The sequence below is a fragment of the Hyperolius riggenbachi genome, chromosome 4 (genome assembly GCF_040937935.1).
Source record: "Hyperolius riggenbachi isolate aHypRig1 chromosome 4, aHypRig1.pri, whole genome shotgun sequence".
Lineage (NCBI taxonomy): Eukaryota > Metazoa > Chordata > Amphibia > Anura > Hyperoliidae > Hyperolius > Hyperolius riggenbachi.
In genome coordinates this window covers 75,460,413-75,487,409 of record NC_090649.1, presented here as the reverse complement: position 1 = coordinate 75,487,409, position 26,997 = coordinate 75,460,413, and the positions used below count along the sequence as shown (strand labels likewise).

General features: G+C 42.2%; 1 protein-coding gene across 1 annotated transcript in view; it reads right to left on the bottom strand.

Moving 5' to 3' along the window:
* Nucleotides 1–4,700: 4,700 nt before the first annotated feature.
* Nucleotides 4,701–26,997, bottom strand: part of TDRD15 (tudor domain containing 15) — a 33,492-nt gene continuing 11,195 nt past the window's right edge. Inside the window, exons 3-4 of the mRNA XM_068280219.1 lie at nt 19,300–25,003; nt 4,701–5,895 (exon numbers count right to left, since the gene is read on the bottom strand). Coding sequence (XP_068136320.1) covers nt 19,323–24,998 — 5,676 coding nt within the window. The 5' untranslated portion in view covers nt 24,999–25,003 and the 3' untranslated portion in view covers nt 4,701–5,895; nt 19,300–19,322. The remainder of the gene's footprint in view (nt 5,896–19,299; nt 25,004–26,997) is intronic.

Sequence of the window (26,997 nt, the reverse complement as noted above, 5' to 3'; positions counted from 1 at the left end):
TAAAAGGGGGACTCTGGATCTATCCCTACTTAACCTATTTTGAAAATTGTGGGATCCATCTATCAGGTTTCAGATTTTCTTTTTTTTTTAATCATTTAATCTAAACAGTAAAAGAAACTAATGTGCATAAATCTAAAACACCTGCAAATGGCACAAGTATCACGTCATTTATGTCAGATTTAACAAAGTAAATTAAAAAAAAAAAATGGCTTTTCCAACACACAATGCACCGAACGGGGCAGAGGAGATATCCCTTGCATGTTGGAAAATTGCAAAACTATCTAAAGCAAATCCTTCTGACTGTCAAAGACCTTTTCTGCATCCATGAAAAACAAAAAGAGGCAATCTCAACTTGCACTGTGTTGAAACAAAGACAAGACACCAAACATTTATATTACACTTTTCTCCTGGCGGACTCAAAGCGTCAGAGCTGCAGCCACTAGGGGGCGCGCTCAGTAAACAGTAGCAGTGTTAGGTAATGTTACCCAAGATCTCGATACTGGCTGGCTTTTGAGCAGGAAGAGCTAGTTTCAATCCCTGGTCGCCTGTGTCAGAGGAAGAGCCCTTAACCAGTACACTATTCAGTAGCACTTGTTTCAATCCATTGGCAAAAATTCTGTTGCATAGTTTTAGAATGTATTCTATATTTAATAAGACTATTAACTATAGGTGAAAAATTGGGCAAGATCACTTTGAAATTGACAGCTGCATGAGCCTCCATTGCCATGGTTACTCGATTATCTCTTAAAAACTTCTATAGATTATATTCTTCAAAGTTTCCTATCTTTACTGAACTGAATTAAAGCCATTAGACATTATTGATCTGCCATCCCCATGGCCAAATATTTACAACGTAAACAGAGACCATTTCAGGATTCTCAAGGGCTTTGGGGACAAGGTGATCAAACTTCTGAAGGAAGAACATCAAATCAGACGAGAATATTATCTATGTATAATATCTTCTGATATTTGAAATGCATCTGTTTTCAGATCTTTGACTCGAAAACACAATTTTTGTGATATTTCTGGCTTTTAAGGATGTGGGATTAGTGTACTTTTCTATCATTAACTGACCTGAGTATCTGTAAAGATAACATTCGCCTCATCTGAACAATTCCAGCGATTCCAGTCAGGTAAAGCTATCTGTACTCCTCATGGAGAAAAAAAAAAATACAATCTGAAGATCCATACCCATCCGAAGATTTTCCTATCGATTTTTCACGCTGATAGATTATTTTGCGCAACATCATTTAACAAAAATGTGTTAAACAATGTTTAAAGACAATGTGCTACCCGTGGCTGACAAGCGATAAGATATTCGTTAAAATCAATGGACTTTTGCGGAAATTTGAATGATCGTTTAAACAATTGACTGCATGCTGCTGTTCGCTTTCACATTCTGCGATAGTGGATGGATCGTAGGTGGGTCAGGAAACAATACGTTTGTTGGCTTGCTCTCCGTTTACAAAACGAGAGAGGCAGATTTTCTCTCATTCCTGAACCCTTCGGTGGTCGAGAAATTCAAAATCTTGTTTTTTAAAAAATAGACTTCAAGAATCAACCAGGGAAATTACAGAAATAATTGAGGTATTGTACGGTTACAGACCACTTTAAAGGGACAATGCGCATAGCACAAAAATGCCATAATGAACTTACCTGGGGCTTCCTCTAGCCCCCGTATTTTGTGAGGTCCCTCTGTGTCCTGAGGGCTCGCTCCATTCTTCCGCTGGCGGCAACATTAGCAACTATGCACGCGCTGCGCCTCTGTACACCATTGCCGTGAGTGTTCTGTGCAAACACGGTTCTCGAAAGTGTAAGCCTTGCATGCGCTGAACGCTCACCGCGACGGGCGTATGGAGGGGCTGCTCATGCGCAGGACTCCTGGCGACGTTGCACGTCTAATGGAACTGCCAGCGGAAGATTGGAGGGAGCCCAGAGGATGCCAAGGAACTTCACGGGCTACGGGGGGCTGGAGGAAGCCCCAGGTAAGTTTATCACAGCATTTTTGGGTCCCTTTAATAAGGATAAGAATTCAGTAATCCAAGTTTGTGATTTTGCTTTGATAATTATATGTTGGTAAGAATATATTTCAGACCACACCTGAGAAAGGCAAACTACTCATTGGGATGTAGTTTTATTAATTGCCACTACGGTGAATTTAGATTCAGGAAAGTTACTTAAAGGACAAATGAAGTGAGAGTGATGTGGAGGCTGACATTTATTTCCTTTAAAGCAGTTACTGTTGTCTGGCTGTCCCGCTGCTCCTCTGCCTCTAATCCTTTTAGCCATAGACCCTGAATGAGCATGCAGCAGATCAGGTGTTTCTGACATTATTGGCAGATCTGACAAGATTAGCTGCATGCTTGTTTCTGGTGTGATTCAGACATTACTGCATCTAAATAGCTCAGCGGGGCTGCCAAGCAACTGGCATTGTTTGAAAAGAAATAAATATAGTAGCCTCCATATACTTCTCGCTTCAGGTTCCCTTTAAATACCAAAAGGAGAAAAAAAAGGGAATCAGCAAAGTATATAACACTTTAATGTAATAAAATGTTCAGGATATGTATAGGTTTAGGTAAGGATACTATACATACTTTACACGGGTAATGAGATAAATACAGCAAACTATTTAAACCTCCCTTCAGCAACAGTACAAATACTGTTCAAGCCGTAAGACTCAGGTATTAAGAAGGATCGAATCCAGTGACGAAAACATTGTTTTGCGGTAAACAAACAAACCCTGCAGAAGTCTTGCTGAGCACAATCATCCACTTCACTGCCTCCGGGGCCCCTGTGTGGATACCTCAGAGCCTGGCATCTTCCCCTGAAGTATGTTGATATATCATCATCATCATAAGGGGTACACAGGGAGAACTCTTCAGTCTACCAGGCCATGAGGTACTTCAACACTAATGCAAAAAACAGGAGTGGTCAAATTCAGGAAAGACAGAGGGTTCTGATGATGATACATAAGGGGAGTTGGGTGGGGCTAAACAACATACCCGAGTTGGGCATAAATCATGCCCTGAGTGATTCTAAGTTAAAGCACCAAAGCAAGAGAGATGTATGGCAGGTATCCAGGGCTGTGGAGTCGAGGCAATTTTAGGCACCCAGAGTCGGAGTCGTTGATTTCATAAACTGAGGAGTCGGATGATTTTTGTACAAAATCCACAGCCCTGTTAAGTATTCGACTAATGAGTCGGAGTCTAGGAGTCGGGGTCTGAGCCATTTTGGGTACCCGGAGTCGGAGTCGGAGTTTCAGAAACTGAGGAGTCAGAAGATTTTTGTACCGACTCCACAACCCTGCGGGTATTTATACATTGGAAATGGAATCTCTCTCATAAGTACTGGTGACCAGTCCTGGAACTGAACATTAATTGTGAAAATATACATTCAATTTCACCTTAATAGTTTTATTCACTATTCTAACAAAACAATCTTCTTAATTAAAATCCACACTAATGAAAGTAAAAATTCCTCAGATGGTATAAACACGTCTACAATGCTTTAATGTAGCTCTGAAAACAAAAAAATGTTATACTCAACTAATTTTTTTTTTTTACTAAATGATCAAACTACTGTAGCAAACAACTGACCGGCTTAGAATCGTACTCAGTTTTTTAAATTATTACCCCAGTATGTTGGTCCCAAAATGTAATCTGCTCTCCATTCTTACTGTGTAGAAACCAAAACAACACTACATATTTAACTGCAGAATTAAAAAACAAAAACAAAACAAAAACAACCTTGTGTGCTCGTGAATTTGTATTTCTGGTGTACACAACGTACAGGCAAAAAAGCCAGGCGCCCAAACCTGGGAACCATGCAGCAGCAGCCTGTGTGGTTCATGGAACTCTCATGTACGTTGGTGGCCACATAAAAAGGACTGCTTATGATACACACACGTCAGGCAAAGAATTAAAACAAAATATAACATACAAATATTACAAATATAACATACATGGTTTACTTGTCATGCTAATAATTTTCTGGCTTGAGTAGTATCTAAATCACAACCTGCTGCAAAGTGAACAAAAACTGAATACAGTTAAACCACCATTATTTAGAACTTAGTTAACCAGAAGTCTCAAGCAACCAGAAAACAAAAAATATCCTGGCCTTGCAGGATGCATAAATCTACTTCTACGCTTACAGTAATAAACCTTTGTTACAATGACTGCATTTCATCATGAATACAGAGTTTATGGTATAAGTATACAGTGTGGGGTATGGTATTGCCTTTTTAGCTAGGCCTATTGTTAACATTGACTCTCATGCAACCATAAACTACACTTATCCAGCATCAGCCCATTCCCGGAGCCAGATAATGGAGGTTTTACTGTACAAGATGAGAAAAGACAGAAAAAAAAAATTCAGTCAATCAAGGACAACCTATTTTATACTGAAAATATATTACACAGTCAAGGGCCTCCACATTCCATTAACTTTTCTTCTGATTTTTTAATTTTCTTTACAGAATAACTTAAGTTCTCTGCTATTGAGAAAAAAGTACTAACTAGTAGGCGAACATGGGGTAATCTCAAACATATTTTTAGCTGGGATAGTCAACAGGATTTAAATATGTCTAAGGCGATGCAGAATGATGCAAATGTTGCCTGTAAATTTATGCAGTTTTAAAATGAACCAATGAAATAGAGTCCCACCTTGCTTTCATTTTATTGGTCTTCCATCAAGCTGCATTTATTTTTGCATAGGTCTACATAAACGCAAGAGTTATTTGCTACTCACTGACCATCCTTATTTCTCAGTATCTTTTTTTTTTTCTTGCTTGCGTGTGGCCTCAGAAGTATTTTATTGATAAAAGGGAAAATATCTCCATTGAGAAAACTCAGGAGGAATGTTAAAAAGGGACCAAGGTGAGGAGAGAGAAAAAAAAAAGCAAAAACCCCAAAAAGCTATGAGCAACGTTTTGTGCATCACAGCATAAAGCTAGACATACACGAGTCAATAGGAGTCCGATATTGCAAGCTGATTGGTTAATGATTTTTTTCTAAAATCTGCCCATACGTATGTGTTTACGTATATGTATGAACATCAACTTAGCTGATCTGAGATTTTGGGTTTTATAAATTTCCAGTAAAATCAAAATGATCAAACTGGCCTGAAACAATTGATACGTGTATGCCTAGCTCAAGTCTATAAACATATTTCAATGCAATGTGACAACATATTTGATGGGAGTTTGGGGAAATTTTGGTAAATGGACATGACAAATGACTTGTCAAAGTTTTAGAAGTGAGAATAATTAGACTATTTTTATCCTCCCACTAGAGGAGCCCAGACTCTTGACTGCTGCAACTTAGGCGCTTTATATAGACCTGAGGCAGCTGGCCAGTACCCGTGAAACATGTTGTCTTATGTGCATCAATAAACACATCTACCTCATGTGGTTTGTTATTTGACGGAGGTAAGATCAACCTACTCCTCCTTCAATTTTGAAATTTTACTACAAGACTCCTAGGGCGCCTACAACATTTTTTCTTTATCCTTCCAAGTTTACTTACCAAACAAAATAAATATATTTACCAGGGTTTATCTCCCAGTTACAGTTTTTCTTCCAGTTAACACTTAAAATGTGCGTATGACAAGAATAGCAAAGGGTAGCTGTATCGATACACGCAAGTATGAAATTATCCTTTAGCCGATGTGTTCTCTTAAACCAAAACCAGTCCAGTAATACGACACCTGTGGGTGAAGTCAGAAGTCCTGGGAATATTTTGTTCCTCAAAAAAAAGTACATATGCACATTATTGAAGCCAACTGTTCCCATGAGGCAAATAAGGACTTATTCAGAGTAGTCCCAGCAATTTCCAGCACATTCGGCATCAAATTCAGTTCGCTTAGTGATATCCTCTGCTGCTTTATTTCAAACACCTGCAAAATTAAGAGTTTAAGTGAAAATGTTAGACCTTTCTATCTATTCCAGTGTTTCTCAACATTTTAGTGGTATGTACCCCTTTTAAAACCCTGTACTCACCAAGTACCACCTAGCACAGTAAACATTATCATAAGTACCCCTTGGCACATACTGTATATATTTAATCGTAGTACTCTAAATTTGTTACTCTTGGGTAAAGGAGTTATCAGGCAATTACTGTTAAAAAAAAGGGCTGAGAATCCCCTATGAAGAGATGGACTAGTCCAAAACCTGCCACTTCTGTCAGATTTCTACTGCCTACTGTAAGTGACAGCATTATAGGAGAAAAGTAAAGTATGGCTCATTTTACTCTGGAAAAAATGTACTTATTTGTATATGTTTGCACATTTTTTAAAAATTTAGTTTTTCGCTGTAGTGCCCCTTTAAGAACCCGAAGCTGTCCTTGAGTAGTTAAATCCTCCTCTATAAACTCACCGACACTACATAGATGGATAAAGATTTGTGATATTGATGACTTAATGGGCTGTACGAGACTAGTGGGAGCAGGGCCATCCCAGGCTTGTAAATACAAAGGGAAAGATCAGTAAATCAGGCATCTGCAGGGCCTATTGTTAAAAGTAGTGTAAAGATTATTGAAATATGGAGATTGCAGGGAGTCTTCAGAACTCACATTTAAAAAAAAAAAAAAATATCCCCCCCAAGCACGGTACTTGCTTAACATGAGTAAATTACAATTAATATCTCAATTAGCAGCCAAAGACTAGAATCATGTATCTGTTTCCAGCTTTCCATTTGTCTGCCTCCAGCCTTTACATGACCTCACCCACACTGTAAACAGGGAGCTGCATCTGAAGGCAACAAAGCATCATTGCCTACCAGCAGAGGGCAGCATGGGTGCAGGGCTACCATTAAAGAGACTCTGTAACAAAAATGTCATCTTTTTTTCTACTACCCTACAAGTTCCCAAACCTATTATGTGCTCTGGCTTACTGCCGCACTTTCTACTATCAGAGTCTCTGTAATAAATCAACTTCTCTCTCCTGTCGGATTTGTCCCCCTGTGTCTGGAAGGCTGCCAACTCTTCAGTGTTGTTGATCTGTTATGCATGCCCCCCCCCCTCCAGCCCCCCTCTATGCACACTCCCGTGTGTGTTATTTACATTAGGCAGCCTCTCTGCTCTGTCAGCGAGAGAAGAGAGCATTACAAACTGGATAAATTATCCTCTGTTAGGCTGTGAAAGGAGCTGTGTTAGGCTGTGAAAGGAGCGTAGCTGTCACATCCTGAGGAATTACAGACAACGTAGAGCTGTCTGCAGGAAGAAACAATCAGCCTGTAACTCTTCAGTGGATGAGAGCTGAAGGGGGAAAGAAACACACAAATGATCTCTTTAAAGCGGACCCAAACCAAACATTTTTTTAATTAAAAATATTTAGTTGCACCACTCTGACACATAAAAAGATAAATAAACACTCCTTCAAACCTATGATCATTTCAGTGCATGCTTTTCACACTTCTCTTTTCATAGCTAGGGTTATACAGGTGGCAGCCATTTGCAATTCCTCCATTGCCGGACACCATCTACTCCACCAGTTTGCCGGAAAAATCCCGGCAATTTGAAAGGAAGGGAGGGGTTCCTCCAATAAATGTAAAATATTTTATATTTGTCATCATGCAGCTGAAAAAAGGTTGCTATTTATCATTATAATTTAGAAAATAGATTTTATTTCTGAAATCTTGTATTTTTAATTTGGGTCCACTTTAAATTCAAAAGAAAGGCTGTATACAGCCTGCTTGTGTATGGATGTATTTTCTATATGTGGACATACTGTACACCAACCTACTTCCGGTTTTGGTGGCTATTTTGTTTGTTTATAAACAAACTGTGTTTGACTACTTTTAATGCAGCAGAGAGCGGCGAAATTGTGACAGAGGAGAATAGGAGATGGCCCCTAACGCACTAGAATGTTTACTTTTGTGCGATTTTAACAATACAGATTATCTTTAAGCATCCTCTCCTATGGGGATGGTGGTGGTGAACGGGGGGAGGGGGGGGGGGCGCTACAGGGCAGAGCAGCAGGTGGATGTGGTTCTTAGGTGTTAGGACCTTTAGGGAGGAGGCGATACTGTAACCGCAAACTGTAACGGATTCCAGGATTTGGCAATAGAGGAGATTGCAGTTCAAGGACAGAACGTGGTATGTGGATGGCCAAGAGTCTGGGCGGTGCATGGAACAACAGAGCAATCACTAGCGGGAGGGATTCTGTAATGCAGGTGGAGTGGAGGGGAAATTAAACAAAAAAAAAAAACCTTATGTTACAGGTGTAGGCGCTAGTCTACTTTAGGGTACCCACCGCAAATCCCCATAGACACTTTCAGCTGGGCTGCAAAACGGAACAAATGTCTTCCGTTTGCTTGATGAAACCCCCACAAGCCTTATATCCCCGGGTAGCTACGCATGTCCTCTAACGAATTTTGCGGGTTTCGGTAAAAAAAAAAAGTTTGAACTGACTGTGTAGGAGCCTCGGAACGACCGCAATTTCGGGTCCGTCGGCCATCTTGGTTTTGCTCTGCAGGTCGTTTCTTCCTCCTCATTGGAGGGATTGTTAGGTGGGGGCGTGCCAGCTAACAAACCCTCCAATGAGGAGGAAGAAAGAGACCTGCACAGCAGAATTAAGATGGCCGACGGAACCGAGATTTAGGCCGTTCGGTGGCTCCTACACGGCCAATTTAAACTTTCTGTTACCGAAAACCTCCCAATTCGTTACAGGGCATGCTTACCTATCCATGGGTATATGGCTTGTGGGGGTTTCAACAAGCAAACGGAAGCCATTTGTTCCGTTTTGCAGCCCAGCTGAAAGTGTCTATGGGGATTTGAGGTGGGTCCCCTAAAGTAGACTAGCGCCCAGGTGTAAGCCAGTTGGCCTTGCTGTCATGAAAGTTGATCTATTAGTTGTTTCAATGGCTTCTGAGTCACATACTTAGCACTAACATTCAGCCAGTGTAATTACTAAAATACTTCCATATTCATAAGGGCCCTTTTTCACAGGTGCCTGAACTGCACGCTCAGTGAGCAGTTGCCAGGCAGCAGCAAGATGTTGCCAGGTGGCTTCTGTTAAAGAGACTGACTCCTATTCGATTAAGTTTGTGAACCAGTCCTATGACTGAAAACCCTGGCAGCAATCTTGCTTCCGGAGCATAGTTGTGAGTTAGCTACTCTTGAGAAAAGGAAAACAGGCCTGAAACATACTCCGGTTTTAGCTTAACCTCCCTGGCGGTAAGCCCGGGCTATGCCGCACAGGGAGATATCTCAGCCCCTGGTGGGGCGATTTTCACAATGTAAAGTGCTGTGCGCGCAGCTAGCACTTTGCTAGCTGCGCGCACAGCTTGATCGCCGACGCTCTGCGGCGATCGCCCGCACGCAGCGGCAGAAGAGGGCCCCCGCCAGAGCCCTGCGCTGCCCGGACCAATGAGTTCCGGGCAGCGCTATGGGCTGGATCGAGTGCGCCTGACATGGCGTCATGCCGATCGTCGCCATGGCGACAGGAGAAGCCAAACAGGGGAACGCGTTATATACGCGTTCCCCTGTTTGCTATTGTTGCCGGCGGCGATCGGACTAGAGGGCCACATGCGCCCTCTAGTGGTGTTTCATGTAGCTACCACTCTGGTAGCTTTACATGAAACAAAAAGAAAAAAAATTAAAAAAAAAGTTTTTTTTTCACTATTTGAAAAAAAAAATTAACCGCCAGGAAGGTTAAAGAGTTTTCCACAATGCAATAAATAGGACACTTCTGAAAACAAAGCCATCCCTCTGGTCATCTTTCCTTTCATATTCCTCACAGATCAAGCTTCTTTGACCCTGTACTTACCTCTAAAAGTGTACCAGAGGCACAAATAGTGAAAAAAGCTGATATCTAAAGTGGTCTGAAAGTCAGCATTTCTACTGTTGCTCTAAAAGATTCCTCACAGCTAATATCCTAGAATTAGCAGAACGCCACTGAAATGGTTAAACAAAGCACTTTGTCCTGCTATACAGCTTCAAATCCGCATCCAAACTGGAGATAACAGTATCTTTGTTTACATTCCAATGTTGATACATGTGTGTAAACACAGTGTAACAAGTGAAAAGGAGCTCTCTGTGAAGCTCCCTGTGCTTCAAGCACACAAACAGCTCAGAAAAGCTCATTAGAGGATGTTAATGTATAATAAAAAGCAATTTGAATAAAATGCAGTGCCAGCTTTAAGGGCAAGATAAACTACACTTTGGAAACTTGTAATTTGTAAACAGACAATATTACTTGTGCACAAAAGCAAGTGTGTTAACTGTATGAGTAATAAAAAGTAGGAAAATACATTTTTATTGAATGTTATGTCGGAGTTTCAGACCACTTAAGAGGGAAGCATCTGAATCCTGCAGAGGCTGACCACATCCTCCTTGTCCCCAACCATTGTCGCACACAGACTCCCAAAAGAAATCAGACAAGACCTGGTTGGATTTCTGATGGCAACCATGCTACTCTTCAGGCACAAACTCCTGCGTGAGTATGGCCACGCCTGCCCAGTAAACTGGAACCACTCGTGCATGAGGGGCTTTGCACTTCTGTGCAGGAATGGCCGTACTCTGTGGAGCACTGTTGCAATCTTCAGGAGGGTCCCAAGCAGCAGCGGCGGTCTCCAGGACAACACGGGGAGCCTCTGGAGGATCCAGAGACTTGCCTCTTCTTAAGTAAGTATCTAGTTTTTTTCATTTTAGGATTGCCTTGGGTTTACTTTAAGGCTAGCTTCACACTGATTATTGGCGTCAGCGGTGCGGCGGCCCCCAAAAACAGACCTGGCGGTGATGCGCATAAGCGTATTTCTACAATATGTTTCCATGCACTTCCATAAACCTGAAACAGGAAGCGACCACAAGCCTGCGTTACTTCTTGTTTAGCCGAATGCTAGAAGGGGAATACTGCAGGCTTGCGGTCACTTCCTGTTTCATGTATATGGAAGCATATTGTAAAATATGTTTCCACGCATGCCCATCACCGCTGCCAACATTTTTAAAATCCCTGCGTCACCACAGACTTACGTGACACAGATAGGCGCGCTAACGTCGTTTTGGAAGCGCGTCAGATTGAGCTTTTTCGGAGCACTGCAGGTAATATGAAATCACCCATAGACTTTCATTGACCTGCGGTGGTGCTGCGAAACACCGTGCCAGTGTGAAAGGGCCCTTAGAGTACAAAGGCTAGGAATAATGTAACTAAGACCAGGATTTCTTCTGTGCAGCCTGATGCAGGCTTCTAGGTGTGCACAGTATAATCATCAATCGGCACAACAAATTAGAATATAACCAGGCATCGAGGCTGCATTGTGCACTGGTAATCACCTCTATGGATCATCAGTCTAAAAAGTAGGGTATTTCCCAGAGGATGGCAGGGTCACTACACACACACAAGGCTGTTGCTCAGCGCTGGACAGCTTTCTCAATATACATACTTGATTGCAAGAAACCTGCTTATTATCAGCATTAAGGTGGCCACTAACTACAGTGCATCCGGAAAGTATTCACGGAACACCACTTTATCCACATTTTGTTATGCGACAGCCTTATTCCCAAATGGATTCAATTCATTTTTTTCCCTCACAATTCTACACACAACATCCCATAATGACAACATGAAAAAAAAAAGTTTACTTGAGGTTTTGGCAAATTTATAAAAAAAAAATTCAGAAAGCACATGTCAATAAGTATTCACAGCCTTTGTCAGGAAGCTCAAAACTGAGCTCAGGTGCATCCTGTTTCCTCTGATCATGCTTGAAATGTTTCTGCAGCTTAATTTGAGTCCGCATGTGGTAAATTTGCATGTGCAATTTCATGCACAAACTAAGTATGAAGAAGGAATTGTCAGCAGACCTCCAAGACATGATTGTCCCGAGGCACAAACCTGGGGGAGGTTATAGAAAAATCTCTGCTGCTTTGAAGGTCCCAATAAGCACAGTGGCCTTCATTATCCATAAGTGGAATAAGTTAAAAACCACCAGGACTCTTCCTAGAACTAGCCGGCCATCTAAACTGAGAAGGGCCTTAGCCAGGGAAGTGACTTAAAGTGAATGTTTACCAGATTCAAAAAGAAAAAGTCAGATACTCACCTAAGGAGAGGGAAGGCTCGGTCCTAATGAGCCTTCCCCCTCCTCTCCCGGTGCCCGGTCCCGCGCAGGATCCCCCATGGCAGTATTCGACCAGTTCGGTCAAATACTGCCACTTCCGCATGCCTTCGGGAGCTTTCGGAAGCCTTCGGGAGCACTCGGGCTCCTGATGACGCGGCCGCTCCATACGACGCATGCGCGAGCGCCCTCTATGACGCACTCGCGAGTACGTAGTATGGAGCGGCCCGTCTTCAGGAGCCCGAGTGCTCCCGAAGACCTCCGAAGTCCCTGCGGCGGCGGACGCGAACGGGAGAGCCAGCGCAGCACCGAGGGCACCGGGAGAGGAGAGGGAAGGCTCATTAGGACCGAGCCTTCCCTCTCCTTAGGTGAGTATCTGACTTTTTCTTTTTGAATCCGGTACCCATTGGCTTTAAGAACCTGATGGTAACTCTGTTAGAGCTCCAGAGGTTCTCCGTGGAGAGAGGAGAACCTTCCAGAAGGACAACCATCTCTGCAGCAATCCACCAATCAGGCCTGCATGGTAGAGTGGACAGACGGAAGTCAATCCTTACTAAAAAAAAAAAAAAACCATATAGCAGCCAGTCATGAGTTTGCCAAAAGGCAACTGAAGGACTCTCAAACCATAAGAAACAAAATTATCTAGTCTGAGGAGACAAATATTGAACACTTTGGTGTGAAAGCCAGGTGTCATGTTTGGAGGGAACCAGACACTACTCCTCATGCTCTAGGGATGTTTTTCAGCGGCAGGATTTGGAAGACAGGATAAAAGGAAAGATGACTGCTGCAATGTTCAGAGACATCCTGAATGAAAACCTGATCAAGAGCACTCAAACTCCAACTGGGGCAACAGTTCATCTTTCAGCAGGACAATGACCCTAAGCACATAGCCAAGATATCAAAGCAGTGGCTTCAGGACAACTGTGAATTTCCTAGTGAATTTCCCTGTGAGTGGCCAAGCCAGAGTCCAAACTTGCATCCGATTCAATATCTCTGGAGAGATCTTAAAATGGCTGAGCACCAACACTTCCCATCCAACCTGATGGAGCCTGAGAGGTGCTGCAAAGAGGAATGGGCAACACCGGCCTAGGATAGGTGTGCCAAGCTTGTGGCACCATATTCAAAAAGACTTAAAGGAGTCATCAGGCAATCCTAAAGAAAATAAGTGCTACTTACCGGGGGCTTCCTCCAGCCCCAAGCTCCCAGCATGTCCCTCGCCGCAGCTCTCCCTTCAGCCGTTCGTAACAGCTCTGTCCCAGTCCCCGGTGATGACGTCAGGGCGACCTGACGTTGCAGTGATTGACAGCGCCGCTTGTGCAGGCGCAGTACAGGCCGACCTGGCGTCATCACCGGGGACCGGGATGGAGCTGCGGCGAAGGACATGCTGGGAGCTTGGGGTTGGAGGAAGCCCCCGGTAAGTAGAACTTATTTTCTTTAGGATCCTAAAAGGCTGTAATTTCTGCTAAAAGGTGCATCAACAAAGTATTGAACAAAGGCTGTGAATACTTCTGTAAATGTGATTTCTCAGCTTTTTAATTTTTCGGTAATTTTGCCAAAACCTCAAGTTAACATTTTCAGGTTGTCATTATGGGGCGAGTAGAATTCTAAGTAAAAAATGAATTTAATCTTGGAATAATGCTGAACCTGCTTTCCATTTCAGTTTATTTGAAGTGGGATTATACACCCAAAACTAAAACTAAATTTCAGTAACTACTCTTACATAAAAGGAGACGTGAAAGCATTCCCACACATTCCCTGTGTAAAAAAAAAAACAAAAAAAAAAAACACAAAACACTTTATTTTTACTGCAGAGAGTAGTTATTGAAATTTTAGTTACGGGAGTATAATCCAAGTTTAAATAATCTGAAATGGAAAGGAGGTTCTTTGCTAAAGGGGAGAGGGCCTAACACACATCTAGGCATTGTGGATTTTGCAGGGGAGAGGGAGGGCAAGTTAGGGGGGATTTAGATAGTTTACAGGGGCGGGAATGCAGTGGTTTAGTTAGGGCTAATTTGTTAAACACATTTGTTAAATAAAAATACTTTTTTTTTTTTTAGACTTCAGTGTCTCTTTAATACAAAGCCTGCATGCAGCGCGTTAGAATAATGCGATCAATTACAACGCAGTACTGTGAACAGGTCCATAGAATTGTATGGGCAATGAGTGGACATGCAGAATTATTCTGCAATGCAAGTGAGCACTGTTAACTAGCCCTCAAGCTTGTATGTATGTTGAGTAGAGTGCTGGGGCAATATGCAATTAACTTTCTCCTGCATGTTCTCCTAGGACATAATCTTTCATCTTTGATTTAGAATAACTTTTCAACACTTTGCAATGGAAAAAGTAACAATCAGTAAAGGAAAAGAATTCTATCAAAACTAGAGTATTTTTCTGCTTGCAGGTGGTTTAAAGGGCACTTTACTGACAAGTTCACAAATATCACCTAGGAGAAAAATGTCATTGCATATGGCCCCTGGGCCCTTATTTCAAACACAAGGAATCCAGTGCAGGAGATTTGGGCGCAGCCGGCACCACCATAGACTGTAATAGGAATTACGGCTTTAGTGGTGCACAGTGAGTAACTCCGGCGCCATCAGAAGATTGAAGCAATAGCTGGAAGCCGAATTATATCATTCCCCACCATCCACGTGGACCTGGAGGGGGAACGGTAATTAACGCCGCCGGGACTTGTGCAGGAGCAGTGTAAGCCATATATCACCTGTATCCTGCACCCAAGTCTCCCAGTGGTGATTTCTCTCGTACGCCCTTATTTGATTCACTTTTTCTCCTAGGTGATGAAAAACTATCTCCTAGGAGAAAAAAGTGAATTGAATAAAAGCCCTGGTTTGCATAAAAAATGTGCAGCATTTTAAACAAGCCAATTAACTTTAAAGGGGACCTGAACTCAAACCTTACTCTCTGCTGTAAAACACACTCAACAGCATAGAAACCTTTAAAGAGAACCAGAGATGAAGCACCCTCATGTATTTTATTACATTTATCAGTGGGAACATGACAGTAAACACCCATCATGCTTTTAGTTTTATTCTTCTCAGTCTAATCTATCTGTTATCAGCTGTGATAACAATCCACTGACTGGCTCAGTCTAGGTTTGACCTGTAATCATTATAGCTGAGTCACTCTTCTGTGGAGTCTTTTCAAGCCCAAGCCTGTCCCCTCCTGGCTCAGATTTCCTACTCAGAGCTGTTGACATGGGAGGAGCTGCTGCTGCTGAGAAAGAAGTTCTGAAACAGACAAGTGTCATTATCTACTGTATGCAGTTTCATTTCTATGAGAGACACTTCCTACAGACAGCCACACAGCATGCCAGAATAATAAAGTTGAAAGCACACAGATGAAAGCCTGCAGCAGCCCTGCTTGTCTATAGTCTCATAGAGGCTAGACAGCACATCCAGAACAGCCTATAACCCGGAAGCAGAAGGGATATGAGCCTGCGGCCATATTGGATATTTCCTGGAGCAATAATGGATAAAAAACACTTATAAAGGCACACCAGAGTGGCAACATTATCAGGTAGAGCATTTATTCTTTACAAGCTATCGACCGATAAGTTTATTTTGTGCGAGCCGTTCATCTCTGGTTCCCTTTTAAAGAGAGCCCGAGGTAGGCACATACAATTAAAAAAAACAAAAAAACAAAACAAAACTAGGCTACCTGATCCGGGGGGCTGGGCAGATCAGGTAGATGCCATTTTCGTAGCTCCTGTGAACCGCATGCAGTCAGTTTCACTTTCGTAGCCTCTGGGGTCATGATACTGGAAGGAGAGATTCTCTCTCAGTGTGCAGAGAGGCACGGGAGCGGCAGGGGACGCAGCCAGGGAGAGACAGCTGTCCAATGGCAGCTGTGGAAAGCCTGCAAGAACGCCCCCAGTGAGAGCTTTGAGCAGGGAATGCCTCTCCTCCTTTACCCTCAAGATTAGCGACAATTACAGTATTGTCTCCAATTTCGTAGGGTTATAGCGTGACGATGGGAGCCAGAGAGCGGCATGGGGGGGGGAAGGCATGTTATGAGGCAGGGAACATGCCTCTGTGTCTCATCTGTCCCCCTGCTGCACTGCTTCGGAATCTCTTTAACCAGTTCGCATTCAGTCGTTTTTCACTTTATGCATCCGAGCAATGTTCACCTCCCATTCATTAGCCTATAACTTTATTACTACTTATCACAATGAACGTGTTTTTTACGTCACCAATTAGGCTTTCTTTGGGGGGTACATTTTACCAAGAGCCACTTTACTGTAAATGCACTTTAAAAGGAAGAATAAGAAAAAAACTGAAAAAAAATCATTATTTCTCACTTTTCGGCAATTATAGTTTTAAAATAATACATGCCTCCATAATTAAAACCCACGTATTGTATATGCCCATTTGTCCCGGTTATTACACCGTTTAAATTATGTCCCTATCATAATGTATGGCGACAATATTTTATTTGGAAATAAAAGTGCATTTTTTCCGTTTTGCATCCATCACTATTTACAAGCTTATAATAATAAAAAAAATGAAATATTTCATCTTTACATAGATATTTAAAAAGTTTAGACCCTTAGGTAAATATTTGTGTTTTTTTTTTTATTGTAATGGTTTTTTGTTTTTTTTATTAAAGGGACTCCGAGCAGTGCAGAAACTATGGAAAGATGCATATCATTTTAAAGCTCTCTTTCTCCTCTTTCCAATGATATATAAACCGCCGCCCTACGCCTTTTAGTTTGCTATTTTTGCGATTGAAAGTGCAGTGGCCGCGATTTCGATCGCAAAAATAGAGAAAACTAAAAGGCGTAGGGTGACTATTTAGGTGTCGTCAGAAAGAGGAGAAAGAGAGCTTTAAAATGATATCCATCTTTCCATAGTTACATTGCATTACACAGGGCGATTTTTTTCTGAAAGTCAGCAGCTCCATTCTGCTGAAAAAGTCGCCCTGTGTAATACAATGTAACTATGGAAAGATGGATATCATTTTAAAGCTCTCTTTCTCATCTTTCTGATGAGACCTAAATTGTCGCCCTACGCCTTTTAGTTGTCTCTAATTTAGCGATCGAAATCGCGGCTGCTGCAATTTCAATCGCAAAAATAGCGAAAACTAAAATGCGTAGGCCGGCGGTTTGTATATCATTGGAAAGAGGAAAAAGAGAGCTTTAAAATGATATGCATCTTTCCATAGTTTCTGCACTGCTCGGAGTCCCTTTAAACATTTTATGTGGGTATTTTTGGGAGGGTGGGATTAAAAGTCATTAAAATTGTATTTTTTTTGTAAATATGTGTATTTTTATTTAACATTTAGATGTAGTTTACTTTTTGGCCACAAGATGGCAGCCATGAGTTTGTTTACAGTGACGTCACTCTAAGCGTAACACGTACGCTTAGAACGACGTAGGGGAACATAGGAAGCAGAAAAAGCGTAGCTTCCGAGAGAAGCTGTCGCTTTTTCTGCGGGGGAGAGAAATCAGTGATCGGGCACCGTTGCCCAATTCACTAATTCGCTGGCTAACAAACCGCTGACCGGGAGCACGCGTGCATGCGCGCGATCGGCCGAGGGAACGCGCAGGAGCGCACATGGCTTCCTGGACGCGAGTTTCACGTCCAGGAATGTCAAATAGTTAAAGAAAGATGTTCTTTATTATTATCCTTACAAATCTTGCAATAAATCTGCAGTGTGTATACTTCCTGCTTTCATGGAAGCAGACATGTTAACAGCCTGTGCTTACCAATAAGCTTTCTGCCTTGGCAGTCAGCTGGCACAGTTGAAGATATCAAATTACAACTTGTGATTAGTCACAGATTAGGGGGCATTAGAAAAGCTAAACTCTCTAAATAAATACAGGGCACATTTCTCTGTGTTTTCCTTTTGACAGGTCCACTTTAAAGGGAACCTTAACGAAAATAATTACAAGAGTTTCACATACCTGGGGCTTTGACCAGCCCCCCCCCCCAACCCCCGCAGCCGCTCTGTGCCCCCCGCGTGTCGGACCAATCCTCCGCTTTCCAGCCGCGGCTTAGTTTTGTTTCTTTTTAATGATCAGTTGGCGGTAAACTTCGCATGCACGGCCCTGGCCGCATGCATCCTTATTCACGTCAGCGAGAGCATCCTGCGCAGGTGCAGTAATCTCTTACTGCGCAGGAGGCAGTCGCTGACGTAAACACGTACGAGGATGATCGTGGCCAGGGCCGTGAAGGCACAGTGGACCACCAATGGATCAGTCGGTAGAAACGAAACTAAGCCACGGTGGGGGAAACTGAGGATCAGTTCGGCATGCCATGGGCACAGGACGGCTGCGTGGGCTGGTCAAAGCCCCAGGTAAGTGAAACTCTTGTAATTATTTTCAGTTAAGGTTCCCTTTAAGGTATTCTTCACTTAAAGGACAACTAAAGTGAGAGGTATACGGAGGATGCAATATTTATTTCCCTTTAAACAATACCAGCCAGCCCTGCTGACCTATTTGGTTGCAGGAGTGTCTAAATAACACTAGAAACAAGCATGCAGCTAATCTTGTCAGATCTGACAATGCCAGAAACACCTGATCTGCACATGCTAGGTTCGGGGTCTATGGCTAAATGTATTAGAGGCAGAGGCTAGGCAAGATAGCCAGACATTGTGTAAAAGGAAATATGGCAGCCTACATATCCCTCTTGATCAGTTGTCCTTTAACAAGTACCCTGTATCATGCAAATAGGTAAGCCTGCATATGAAAAAAGAAACAACAAAAGCTATTGTGCTTATGAACTTTAGATTGAAAATGGTTAACTTAGCTCACCACTATCAGCAAGAAATATAGCATCAGTTCTGTCTTTCAAAATAGAGGTTTAGACATTTCCATGTAACCAAAATACTGGCATTCTGAGAGCTCTGAAGCTAAACACCAAATGATTCAACTCCTTAGCAGAACACTAGACCTCGGCTATCATGGCATCTCACGATTTTAGAGCTATGCTTTCACATGCCCTGCTGCAACTATTTGGTTCTACTGCGCTACGCAACACCTAGAGCAAAGCTCCCCAACCCTGTCCTTAAGGCCCACCAACAGTACATGTTTTGCAGAAAACCACAAACATGCACAGGTGAGGTAATCAGTGTCTCAGAAGAGCCGATTAACTACCTGTGTGAATTTCCACAAAACATGCACTGTTGGTGGGCCTTGAGGACAGAGTTGGGGAACACTGACCTAGAGCAGTGGTAGAACACAAGTGGTAAAATACAATATTTACTTTGGGAAATTGCTTTGAAATAATTCTCACCATATTCCAGATGTTGAAGATAGCTACTTTCCTGAAAGCGTTGGGACAGTTGATACAGGAGTTCCTTCTGCCACATTAGTAAAACTTCTGTTCCAATTTGATTTTGTGGCAAATCCTTTGGAGACTAATTTTTCCTCCAAATTTCCCTTACCATAAATAGATACTTCAGTAATGTTCATGTCAGTGGTTTCTAAAGGCAGAACGAGCAAGGCACTGTCCTGCACAAAGTTTATGCAGTACTTGTGGGTATTTTCGGACCAATAGTGTCCATCTTTGGGGTTCACGCCATGCAGTTTGCAGCTGGCCGTTAGTGCTGGCAGACAAGCAAGTTCCTTGGAGATTGCTTTCAGCTTGCTATAATCAGAGAAAGGAATTAACTTGTACACTCCATAATCAAGAAGATTCAGCGAAATGGAGATCATGTTGATGCTCACTATCTCTGCTCTGCACCATTCATTTTCTTTAAAGCTTTTTACAAGGCAAACAGAACCAACCCTTAAGGAATCAATCTCCAAGGGAAAGAGGTCATCGGCCAAATTTTCAATGTATTGTGATAACACGTTCATAGTATCTAACGAGTTCTGCACCTGTATGTTGAAAGTAGAAGGGCTATGAAATGTAGTAACAAAGCCAGCCACCAGTTCCAAACATTTAAACGATGGTCTTTGTATAGTTGGTAACGTTTCTGACTCAAAATGGAAGAAAGTCTCTGCATTGTTTGTTTTTAACTCGGCTTGATGAAATACGGTATTAAAGTGTTCCATCAGCATTACACCGTCCACTAGTATCTCTACTTTCCATACGTTTTCCAATTCCAGAAATTTGAGAAACAGGACTTGCACCTCATTGTGCAACAGAGACTGCAATTGTTTCCTCAACAAACTTTCTCCAATCTTTTCCGTCCAAGTCCATTTGCAAGCCACTGCTTGATACGGTATCGATTGTGCCGTAGGAGTGAGGGCCTTTGCATTGTGCATGCTTATCATTTCATGAGCACCATAGTCCACAAAGAAAACGGACATCTCCATTGTTCTCAGAAAGACCTTCTCAACAGATGCACGCAACCAAGTTTGCCTTTTTTCTGATTTCACCAGACAGACCATTCCTTCTTTGATATCTTTTGCTGAAAGACAGTTATTCACCTGCTTGACAGTGTCTGATATCAGCTCAGTTATTTTTGATTCTGCTGCTGAAGATTTGGCTAAAGTAACAAAGAGCTTTCCACAACTGGCCAGGTAAACATTTTTGATTTTTTCAATCTGGCTTGGCTTCAAGGCGATATCTAATTTTACAAAATTGTCTATCGTATCCACGTCAACGTGTTTGATTTTTTCAGTCTGGCTTGGCTTCAATGGGATATCTGATTTTACAAAATTGTCCATAGTATCCACAGAAGCAAGTTCAAGAGTAGTTTCAAAGCTCTGAAGAAAGTCAGACACAGACTGTCCTTTTGAGACGATGCTGACCTCCCACTGGAAATCGCGTCGGCCAATAAATGTACAACTGAAACATTCATTGTTAACTTTTTCAGTAAATCCGTCCACTAGGTTTTTGCTCCAATGACAACCCTGACGTTTGTGAAGTCCAGTAAGAAAAACAGGAATACTTAACCTGGGTACACAGGAATATTTTTCAGGAAGTTTGAAAACACAAGTAGGATCCACTATGGCTGCATTGCCATAATCTATGAACTCTACATGAAAATAATTTCCTTTGAGCTCTTTTATCTCTGCTCTGTAAAATGCGTTATCATCTGGAAACTGTGCCACAACTAGAACACCTTTCTCAAGGTATTTTACATCTATGGGTTGGAATGGCATGTCATTAAGTTCTTCAGCCAGCTGCATTATCTGTTCCTCATTTTCGGCAAGCTGTACATAAAACTCAGATGGGCTGTTTATGTGAGATGAATAGGCAAGGTGACTGGAGCTAGTTTCAAGAACAAGTTGAGGTAGATCAGAAGACATTAAATGCTGCTTAGAGCTTGGTAGATTGTAAGAATTTACAAACACAGCAATACTTTCTGACTGTACAGGATTCGTACTATTGAGCAGAGTCTTTGTATGTAACGACTTACATGGAGAATTTGGAGAACTGCTGGATAACAATAGGGCATCTTCTGGTATTACAGTAGTCTTTAAATCATATGTCACATTAAAATCAGATATTGTGTCATTTTTCACTTCATAAGACTTTTCAAGCTTGCTATACGTTTTGGACGTTTCTTGCAGATCTTGAAGACTGCTGCATTTTTCATTAGCCTGCCTTTCAGTGATGTTGTTACTTAGACTGGGCACATCATTTGGCTTCTTTTGCAGCAAATCCGCACCCAGGATCTCCCTTATTTTATGGTTTATTGAAACATTTCCACAGCACAGGTCCAGTTCGAGCTGTCCTATACTGTCTCTGGACACAACAGAGGCACTAAGCAATTGGCCCACACAGTGTTCTTCAAACCAGTCTTTAGCTTCTGAAGTCCACTCGACTTCTTTCAATCCAGACAAATAACATGGAATTGCCTGCATGGGTTCAAATAAAATGTCTATGGCTCCATTAGGAATAGGCAACATTTCAGTTTGCTTCACCATCTGGCTGTCTCCAAAGTCTATAAAAAAGGCTGAGGAAATAGCCAAATCAACTGGACATGCCAAAGCTCGGTAGAACTGGCCATCTTGAATATATTTTACGATACACAACTGCTTGGTCTTTGTCCCAATTTCAGGTTTAAGCTTCTCACCGAGCTCAGATACTTTTTTCATCAACATGTCAAAAGTCTCTTCATTTTTTGCAAGTTGACAGTAAAATTTGCCTGTGTTATATACAAAGGTAACGTAAATATCTTCTCTGCTTCCTACGTGAACGTCAAAAGTGGAGTAGCAAAATGTAAGCAGACGAACAGATGAAATAAAGTCTTGAGAGAGATGATATCCCTCACTAGAAAGGCAACAGTTTGAAGCATTGTTGTAAGCTTCCAGATCTACGGTGATACACAGTACATCAGCAACAGTAGCAAAGAGAGCAATGACTGTACATTTCAAGGGATCAGTAGCCGAGTGAAGAAAACCCTTTAAGTCATGGCATTCATTAGCAGACCATCTGCGTTGAGGATCTGTACTGTAGAACACCTTGCTTAAGCAACATCGAAAAGCTTGACCTTCCCATTGAAGAAACTGTGGATGAATTTCTCTGAGTCCTGAAAGCAACACATTTTCCACAATTCCATAGTCAACGAAGAGGACATCAACTTTATTTTCACAAATCTGACCCACCAAAGCAGCTCTGTAATACTTGCCGGTGCAAGAGGACTTTGCAATACAAGCTACTTGTCCATGCTTATACTTGCTTTTGCACGATTTATAGAATACCTGTATTTCATCCATAAGGGTATCTAGAGAGTGAAGGTTAAAGGAAAGTTGACACCAAAACATTCCTGGTGACTCCATGTTGGAACATTTGACAAAGATCACAGTTCCAGGCTTAAACGCATATTGTTTATAACAAATAGGAGAAGCATTTGAACTTGGGATGTCTGAAGGTTCATAAAATGTAGACGGTTGCTTTTCAGCTTTCCGTTGCATTGTCAAATCCTGCAGCGATACTATTGCATCACCATGACCGGAATTTTTCGGTTTACCAAGCTTGCTTTTAGATTTTTTGCTGTCTGCTTGTAACGGTATTTCTGGATTCAAGGAGTTACGATTGACATCAATCTTCCAAAGCTCAGCATATCCAGCTTCTACCAAAAGGGAGGCGATGTCTGAACCTTCGGAGTTCTCAGAAAGACGCATTTCAAGCACATATTTGTCATTCTGCTTTGCAAGAACGTGGCATAGAAGAGCATTCCCAGACACAATGCTTTTGAAATAATCATTTGCACTCCTCACCCAAATGTCCTCGAGTGGAAAGGTGTATGCTAAAGTGCAGCACATTGCCAGTGCAGGCAGGGTGCTGAACTGTGGCAGCAAGACCTTGACGTTATAGAAAGGGATAGTCTCTGTATTTCCAAAGTCAATAAAATAAACAGATATTTCTAAATTAAGGACTTCAGTGATCACCGCCCTATAATAGTGACCATCTTTTGTGTACAGAGCACAGCAAAGCTTTCCAGGCTGAGGATCTTCTACCAACATTTCCATAACCTCACATTTGTTGTATTTTTCAGCAATCTCATCCATCATCGTACAGTATTCGTTGTTGCACACATCGGTTCTTATCCAGAAATTTGAAGGATTCAGTACATACTCAACATAGGCCACGTGAACAGAGTCCAGCTCCATCTGTAAGGACTTGTAAGAGATTATTTCATCCCGATTCACCTCATTTGGTTTGGAGTCTACAGGCAAAGCTGGCTCTTCATTTTTCTCTTCACACTCAGGTGTTACATTATCAGAGTAGGCAATTGGAGGAAACATTGGAATTGGTTGATTTGTCAAGTGGCAGTTTGTATTAAGTTCATATTCCTTTTCGTATAACAAAATGCTAAACACGTGTTCTTCACTGCAAAATTGGTCCATCTGAGCTATTACGATATGCCCCATTAGGGCCTCCTTAAACAGCAGCAGCTGCCTATTTCTGGCATTTTCCACGTGATCATTTGACCTAGATAAGGCACAGGGGATGGCCATCATAGGTAACGACAGGAACTCTGGTTGCAAATTATGAACATCCTCAGAGAGTACGGTTTCACTGCTGCCAATGTCAATGAACCAGATCTTTACATGACTGCAAGAGATAAGTGCTTGGATGATGCCTCTATACCACAGTCCATCTTTTCTCTTGGCAGCACAAAGTACACTGTAGCTCCCAACTGACGAGTTTGCTTTTATTTTTGGGGACTCGTAGCATAAGCTCATGGACTCCATCAGTTTATTCAACTCTACTTCCCAAGATAATATATGACAGTAAAAATTATCTGGACTCACAGCAGCTGAAATTTTTATTTTTTCGACAGCCCCAAGAGAAATTTCCGGCCTTAGGTGATCCAGAACCTTCTGAAAATGTGGATGACTGTTATCAATGAAGTTGGGAGGGAGGTCTGCAGACAGTTTTCTCTGCTGAAGCAGGTCAGGCATTTGTTTACCGTGTGAATTTGCTGGGAATTTATGAATGATCTCGACAAGGAGACAGAACGAATCTGCATCCATGTATTTTGCCAAATTTAGTTCAATGGCATGGCTGATAACTTTCGGCACTTCCAAGAGAATGACTTGATGTGGTAGGAAGGTCTTCACAAGTCCGTTGACTTGGTCTCCAATCAAGGAAGAAAAATAGTTTATTGCTCTGGGAGACCATTTCTCATCCAGAGGAAGTAAATTTGAAAAGATTCCGTTCACCACTTTTGGTGGCAGAACAAACAGCTCACCGCTGGCGGAGGCAATCTGCTGAGATGTGACTTTTAATGTATTCCCTTGGTCTATGAGGACAACTTCAAATATCTGGCTGACTTTGTCCAAAAGTTTCCCTCTGTGCCACACTCCAAGAGGTTTATCCTGCACCAGGCAAAACTGTCCAATATCAAGGTCATCGTGAACTTTTGGAACACGTTGTATTTCGTTTTGAAGTACGTGGTAGTCAAACTCACAGTCAGATATGTATCTGCCTTGAAACTTTACCAACACCTCTTGTGGAAAGCAACTGATCTTTAAGATTATCAAGTCTATTCTTAAATCAGGCTTTTGGCACAAAGACATGTAATCCATTTCATCTGAAAGAAAAAGAAAAGATGGATATCAATAGATGGCATGCATATTGAAAGCAGATAAAAGAAAACATATATTACAACCTCTGATCGCTGTATATCTATGCAGGCAAGCCCTCTCCTAGCACGCTAAATCCCCATACACACACCATGCCCAATGTCGCCTGACAGCATCAGGACTCAAAACCCTCAGCCACATTGTAGGGTCAAAGGTGTGAAGGCCCATCATTGCTTGAGTGGGGAGAGGGGAACGGGAGTGACCTCACCTGGCAGGTAAGGTAAATTGAGAGAACAATTCTCTCGGCCGATGTGATCCATCAGGGCGGAACGCTGGGCAAGTGGTTGAGAGGGCTGGATGCCATACACACGCTGGATTCTAGGCAGGGCTGTGGGGCCGGAGTTGGAGTCTGAGAAATTTTGGATACCTGGAGTAGGAGGTTTCATAAACTGAGGAGTTGGAAAATTTTATACCAAATCCACAGCCCTGGTAAGTATTAGACTAAGGGGTCGGAGTTCGAGCCCATTTTGGGTACCTGGAGATGGAGTGGGAGTCGGTGGTTTTATAAACTGAGGAGTCGGAGGATTTTTTGTACAGACTCCACAGCCCTGATTCTCAGCATGGGTGGTTATTGGCCACCTCTACCGATTTTCATCTAGTGTGTGCGGAGCTTTACAAATTAGTCTGTAACACCATTATCCTTTCACATTGCTCAGTAGAATAAAATCTGACCAAGCACGGATATTCTTTCTGCATAGAGAGGCAGTGTTCTCCCCAGGCTTTTAGCTGGCTGCTCCACCCGGCTAGTTTTGGTGAGCACCCGGCTGTCATCGGCTCACCCCCTCCTCTGTTGTAAGCATAGTTATGCAGAGAAGTGCCGGCCCTGCATTCTCTTATCTCGCTCACCCGGCTACTTTCTCATGCCACCCGGCATAAAAGTATTACATGGGTAAAAGTATTAGAGACAGAGGATCAGCAGGATAGCCGAGCAATTGGTATTACTTAAAAGGAAATACATATGGCAGCCTCCATATCACACTCACATTGGGTTCACTTTAAAGTGGACCTGAACTCGGAACTTCCTCTCTGCTCTAAAAAATATGCAACAGCATAATAACCTCTACAGAAAAACTTTTCTTTGTTACAGCTGATACAAATCTTGCAATACATCTGCAGTGTGTCTACTTCTTGCTTTCATGGAAGCAGACATTGTTAACATTCTATAATTACAGGATTAGCTGCTCGGCCATGGCAGAGGAGATTCCTGAGCTGACACAGCTGAGGGATCAAATTACAGTTGTGATTAGTCTCAGATGAAGGGGAATTAGACAGGCTAAACTCCTAAAATTAGAGGGATGTGGATGTTTCATTTTAAACAATCAAAGTTGCCTGGCAGTTCTGCTGATCTCTTTGGCTGCAGTAGTGGCTGAATCACACACCTGAAACAAACATGCAGCTAATCCAGTCTGACTTCAGTCAGAGCACCTGATCTGCATGCTTGTTGAGGGACTGTGGCTAAAATTAATAGAGACACAGGATCAGCAGGATAGCCAGGCAACTGGTATTTTTTTTAAAGGAAAAATCCATATCCTTCTCAGTTTAGGTTCCCTTTAGTACATACAGGGTGAATTTCTCTAGGTTTTCCTTCTGTCCTGTGCAAGAGTTCAGGTCCACCTTAAGCAATAATTTCCCATTAATCATGGTAAGTGCAATAGTGCTGTTCCCATGTGCACATTTTGACTCATTTACTACTGCATAAAAGCAAAGGCAAGAAGGAACCTTCATGCATGGATATCAGTTGTCAGTTAGGCCAACTTTTATACAAACAAACGAATGATGAAACCTGCTTCTGTCTATCAGCTATGTTTGCCAACACAGGTCAGATTCCAGATCAGATTGTACCAAGAAGCCTGTAATGAGCTGCCAGCAGAGGTCCATTCCAGAGGTTACATCTCTGCAGAGAGATACACCTCATTGAATCTTTGTAAACAACGGTCCGCTC